The 6,473-nt window shown below is 50.7% G+C and overlaps 1 protein-coding gene across 1 annotated transcript; it reads right to left on the reverse strand.

The window, feature by feature from the left end:
- Nucleotides 1-4,248: 4,248 nt before the first annotated feature.
- Nucleotides 4,249-4,899, reverse strand: LOC120839648. Its single transcript, XM_040209954.1, has one exon. The coding sequence runs from the start codon at nt 4,897-4,899 to the stop codon at nt 4,249-4,251; it is 651 nt and encodes a 216-aa protein (XP_040065888.1).
- Nucleotides 4,900-6,473: the final 1,574 nt, after the last annotated feature.

Consider the following 6,473-nt stretch of genomic DNA (forward strand, 5'->3'; position numbering starts at 1 on the left):
TTGCATTTGCTGCGCGATTAAAGACTATTTCGGCATAACACTTCATTGGCCACAAACGACAGCAAACATGGGGTAAAGATCAGTTCAGAACGGGAGCCACTTCGCGCTGCCATGCCGCCAAATGGCCAAATCGCCAGCAGGGCCCGTGCCGAAGGCCTTCGGAACGCTCGGAACCGGTCGGATCGTCGAGCCGGTATACGACCGCAGCGCCGCCGCGTACATCCGGGACCTTTCTGCGCTGGCCCTTCGTCGTAGCCTCATCCCACTAGTTCTTTCTAGTGCGCGCCGTTTTTTCCGCCGCTTGGTGGTGGGTATATCAACGGGTCTTTTCTTGTTTCCGTACTTTATAAACTGTATTTGTTTCTTTTCTGATCTAAAATACTGAACAAAGACTTCTTTTATAAATAATTGAAACGGTTCGCGCCACTTATATTTTGTATTTCGACGACGAAAAAACTTTTAGCGGCTCTAACCAGTAGTAAGCCTAGGACCAAGACGTCACATTTTGCGCGCTTTCGGTACCGCGGGTCGCCCTCGTCGGTGGAGGTGGTTTCCGCGTCGTCCGGTTGAAATATGACGCACTGATATTTAGTTACTCTCTCCGTGCCCGCTGGCTTGCCCGAACCCCAAGAGACGTGGAAACCGCAAAAAAGGTAGACGCTTAAATATGACTGCAGGGCCCCTTTAAGGCACGGCCACATTGGCGTCGCGGAGGCATGCGGCGCGACGGTCGGCGCGGCCGGCTGCCGATCAAAACCAGTTTTCGGCTTCAGTGGCGCGACGTACAGCGCCGCAGAGCGAACCGCTCTTTGCACGGTTCAGAGCGCGCCGCTCCTCAACGCAGAAGAAAGGAGCCAATGGGAGGTGGCGTCGTTAGTGACGTTGCGGTGCCATGGCAACGCGGAAGCCGGTTCGCGTAGCCGCTTCTCCGCGAGTCTTTCACAATCCGAAGGACGTAGCGTTGTTTCGTGTCGTCTGCTATCCCTATTTCCACCCGATGCCTTCCCCAACGGAGCGGTTCCAACGTATATGTATGTACATGGATAGCGAAGCTTCGGCCAAAAAGCGGTTCAAAACAAATCGCCAGCGACATCGACCTGGAGGGTCACGGGAAGGATGCGATTGAAGCGCGACTAGGAGAGGTGGGGACGAACATTATTAAAATTAATTAGTTTATGACTGGAAGTATAATCATTAGTATTTTTAAGCATGCTAAATATAATTATTAGATAATATCTGTTGTATCGCGCCGAAGCGCCAAAGAAAAGAAGTTCCCAGTCAGAGGAACAGCACACAAAGAACAAATTTAATATGGCGAAGACACACTTTACAGGGCAAAGACCAGCGCACCCTGGTGGTGCGAATGGGTACCTGTTACATTGCTTTATACATACACAACAGTCCTCCACACTTACATAAACGAACACTAGTACACTAGTCTATTTGGAAGACGTCGAGCTCTGCTCGATCGTCGAACTTCCTGAGCAGCTATGTTACTATCAGCATGCGGTGGCATAGGCACCTCATATTCGCCCGGTTCGTTAACACTCTCACTCGATCCACTCTCCGAAGAGGCTGATCGGGACGAGCCCTCACTTCGAAAGCGCGAGTGATCAGCATGCATATAACGAATGTGGTTAGCCACCCGCGCCAGGTATGTACCCCGACTAATTGCTTTCTTTAAAAAAAATTGGGTTGTGTGTGTGTTTATACAACCTAGAACTTGGTCTGCCTCACAGGGGCGACGAGTCTCCCAGCTGTAGATTAGAAATTTAGCCAGTGCGGTACAAACCGCTAGCCTGGGGTCTTTAACGTGCACCACGCAGTGGTGATACACGACCGCACGCCGGTACGATGCTCATCCAGATTGAAACGGGCAGGGGTGGGGCTCGAACCCAGGATCCCTGGGTTCTGCAGCGCGAGCTTTCGCTCCACGTGCTCCGAGCTGGTGTGCGCTAGACCACTGGGCTACCGATCCCCCTGCTTTCTTTTAAATTCCTTTAGTCCAGTGTACTCTCTCCCCCTCACATACCTGACCCAAACTCTGTCGCCCACTTGAAGGAGTTTCGTTGACCTCTGCGCTTGTCTGCCAGCTCCTTTTTCTTGTTCTGCTTCTCTCGTCGTGGAAGGGACGTTGCACCTGGCTTGAGCTGCGACAGTCGGGTCCGCGGAAGCCATTCCAGGAACAGCTCTGCAGGGGCCTTCCCAATATTTGTGTGTGGTGTCATCCGGTAGGCAAGTAGGAAACACGACAACTTCTCCTGGATATTCCGGCTCTTCCCTCAGAGGTCGTCTTCAAGTACTTGCTTGAGCAGCGCTCACTTAACTGTTTGCACAGCCTTCTCCGCGGCGCCATTCGAAGCCGGGTGGTAGGGTGGCGTCATGGTGTGCACCACTCCTTGATCCTTCAAGAAGTTCTTGAACTCCTCACTTCGAAACTGGGGGCCTCCATCAGTCACCACTTCTTCGGGTAGTCGAAACTGTGCGGAGACAGCCATAAGTTTCTCGACTGTCTGGGGTGTGGTTGTGGAAGACATGGGCAGGACCTCAACCCATTTAGAAAAACTGTCAACCAAAACAAACAGGTTGGTTCCCGACTTGGTTGCAAAGTCCAAATTAATACGTTCGAAGACCCGCGAGGTCATCTTTCATGGCTGGAGTGGTACTGGAAGAACGTCGTTTTGAACCGCTTGGCAGATCTCGTACGACTGCACCTTGTTCTCGATCATGGCGTCGATTCCGGGCCAGCACACATGCCCTCTCGCAAGATGTTTCATACGCACCATTTTTGGATGTTCTTCATGCAGGCTCTTGAGGACCGCAGCCTGTAGTGCCTGTGGAATCACGACTCTAATTCTCCATAGTAGGCAATCCTGGTCCGTTGACAGCATCTCCCGCCTCTGCCAGAAGGTTGCAACCCTGGATCTTGCACGGATGTTGGCCAACCTCTCTTGTTGTGTTCAAGGACACGTCGCAGCAAGGGGTCGCTGAGGGTCTCCTTCCCCACATCGGAACTTGAAAGAAGCGGTTGCTCTGTGGGTGAAAAATATTTCAACATACTTTCTTCTCCCACAGTTGTCTTCAGAGGAAGTCTCGATAGGGCATCAGCATCCCCGAGTTCCCCGCCCTTGCGGTACAGGATCTTGAAGCTGTACTCTGCAAGTAACAAGCGCCACCTCTGGATCCTCGCAGCAGCTATGGCTGTTGTAGAATACTTAGGTCCCAGTATCGACGTTAGCGGGTAGTGGTCTGTTACTAGGGTCATCGAACGCCCAAAGAGATACCTGTGGAATTTCTTGACCGCAAATATGAGTGCCAAGGCTTCTCTTTCCACTTGGGCGTAGTTCTGTTCAGCCACAGTAAGCGTCCTGGACGCAAACTCCACTGGTTCGTAGTCCCCGTTTCCCATGTCTTGGGTTAAGACTGCTCCGAGGCCGTAGCTGGATGCGTCGGCCGTCGCTCGAAGTTGTAGACTAGGGTCGTAGAGGACTGTACCAATTCAGCACTGTACCAATTCATCTTTTATTCTGTCTACAGCTTGTTGGCATTCTTCCGACCAATGCCACTTCTTGTCTTTCTTCAAGAGTTTATACAAAGGTCCCAGTGTGGCAGCTAAGTCTGGGAGGAAACGAGCATAAAAAGCTAGCAGCCCACAAATGCCTTAACCTCCGTCACGTTACTCGGTGCGGGTGCCGTTTTAATAGCCTCTACCTTCTCAGGGCATGGCTTCAAACCCTGGTAGCTCAACAAGTATCCAAAGTAACGGACTTCGGGTACAAAAAATTTACACTTGTCCTTCTTCACACAAAGTCCATGTTCCTGAAAACGTTTCAACACTTCCAAGACTCTCTGGTTGCTGTCATTTTGGTCTACGCCACCCACCAGTACATCGTCAAGATAGCACGCTACCATGGTTAGGCCCAACAAATTATTATCCATTACACTCTGGAAAATTGCTGGTGCGCTTGAGACTCCGTAAGGCATACGTAAAAACTCGAACAATCCTAGGTGAGTGGTCACTGTGAGCTGTTCCGAGACGCTTCGTCAAGGGCTAACTGCAAGTATGCAGTCTTTAGGTCCAAAATAGCGAAGATGCCACACTCCCGAAAGTTGTTGAATACCTCATCTACCCTCGGTAACGGGTAGTGATCCACCGTCGCCTTTGGGTTTACGGACACACTGTAGTCACCACAGGTGCGAACTTTACCCCCTGACTTGGGAACCACAACGAGGGGTGTTGCCCATTCACTACTTTTTACAGGCCTCAGAATGCCCTGGGCCACCATTTTCTGCAGTGGCGGATGCAGTGGCGGAAGGTGGACGCCTGGAGTGTCCTTCACCCTCACCTTGAACGCGGTGCACGTCCATTAAGTCCGGAACGCCGGGCTGTCGTATCTCGTCCGTTTTGCGCAGAGAAAGCTCTTTGGCCAGGCCCACCTTCAGAACTTCGTCGAAGTAATCGTCGTCGAGCTGGATGAGTGTCCGCTGTACCTCAGGGTCGCGACACCTAGCCACGAGTCGGTCCCGAAGAGCCTGGTCGAGGTAGTCCTTGAACGCGCATGTCTGGGCGAGCTTCTTGATAGCCAAGGAGAAGTCCGCTAGGCTCTCGCCGACCTCTTGATTTCTCCAATGGAACTTCGTGCGCTCTGCAATAACTAAGCGCTTGGGCGCGTAGTGGCGTTTCATGACCTCGAAAAGTACGTTGTACGATTTCGATACCGGCGAGTCTGGGACGAGCAAGGTTTTCAGAACCTGGTACGACGCTTTCCCGATGTAGTTCAGCAGCGTCACGGTCTTGTCTTCCGTCTTGACAGCGTTCACACGTAGGAAAATCTCGAAGCGTTCGAGATACTCGTCGACGTCGCCCTCCTCCGGCTTGAACTCCGTGAATTTCGGCATTGTGCTATTTGCCACGTTGTCACTCGGTTCGTTCGATCTTCTATCCGAGCCTCGTCGCCTTTGTTGTGTCGCGCCGAAGCGCCAAAGAACAGAAGCTCCCACTCAGAGGAACAGCACACAAAGAATAAATTTAATATGGCAAAGGCACACTTTACAGGGCAAAGACCAGCGCACCCTGGTGTTGCGAATGGGTACCTGTTACATTGCTTTCTACATACACAACAATATCAATCATATTTAACGCGCTACAAAATTCAAAACCGTCTTTATTTTTGCTAATATTTTGCATACTTCTTATTAGCGTCCTCTGTACGCCACTAGCAAAAAGGCCGGCTAGCAATAGTGATATTTCCAGTTCTTTGTAGACCTCGTGGCGCGCGGAAAGGCAAGCTGCTGACGTCCGTCTGCTTGCTTGTGTTTAGGCCTCCACGTACTCTTCGATTTTAATTGTTTTAGCGGCAATTAACACCGTTTGGGAAGTTTTGTTGTTTGATCGGGCGTGATTAGCCCAGTTACCTGCGCGGGAACTCGGCTGTCGTGCGCTTGGACCTTGGACGCTGCTGCGTCCAAGGGGTCTTTTGCGACGATGAGCACAGCGCGATACGCAAAGAAACGGTGCTCCGTGGAAATGTGTCAAAGCGGCACCCGCACGGCTGGCACATCGTTTCACCGGTTTCCCCTCGACTCTCAAAGGTGAGACTTCGCTACTGTCAGTAACATGCCTGCTGTGTGATGTAGGCTCCTTGTTCGGTCTTCTCTTAACTCTTGTCAGTTTTACCTACACCTATTAGGGTTGTCTGATTGTGCACAAGGAACTACACCTGAAGGCGTAATATGTTATACTAGGAATGTTTTAACTTCGAAATCACTCTGACTTCGCAGCGTTGTGTGCCGTCATTATAAAAGTGTCCACGATATTCAAATTTAGCTGTACCGGCCTGGCTCTGTGGAGCCTAGTGTCGTGATAATCGGCGTGGTTATGAGTGGTACAACACAGATAATAGGACATCTGCGCGGAAGACTCGTGTTTTTACTCTTCATGATGTACACAGAGCGTTGATGTGATACATTTGTTAATGTCCTTGGTCTGATTTGCTTTGGTTTGTGGACGTTTTGGCTACATTTTTTTTCGTAAGTATTCACGACACCCTCATAGCACCATGCCTTATCTGAAGGCGCGAAGCCTGGGTTCGGTTCTGCAACAAGCGAAGTCTACAGGGGAAGACTCCATGGCAGCTACGAGGCAGGGTAGTTTGCTTCTTACATTTCGAGGAGTCAGCTTTCCTGCGCCCTGGACACCTCCATCACAATGCGTTGCCAGGTCTGCTTCCCACAAAACCTTAGAAGACCAATAAACCTTCCGTGCACTTTGTGACTAAGCATGGTTAACCCGCTCTTAGAAAAATAGTTACCACACGGGGTTGAAATATTACTTCTGTGGGCTCATAGCATTTTAATATTATTTTCAGAGACGACACATGGCGACATTTCCAGCAAAAGCTCTACAGGTTCAGCAGCTGTGCATGGTGAGCTTTTTCGCTGTAACTAACATAAAGTGGCAGTAACTGCCAACA

Source organism: Ixodes scapularis, unplaced genomic scaffold (assembly GCF_016920785.2).
Source record: "Ixodes scapularis isolate PalLabHiFi unplaced genomic scaffold, ASM1692078v2 PGA_scaffold3__209_contigs__length_174095766, whole genome shotgun sequence".
NCBI lineage: Eukaryota > Metazoa > Arthropoda > Arachnida > Ixodida > Ixodidae > Ixodes > Ixodes scapularis.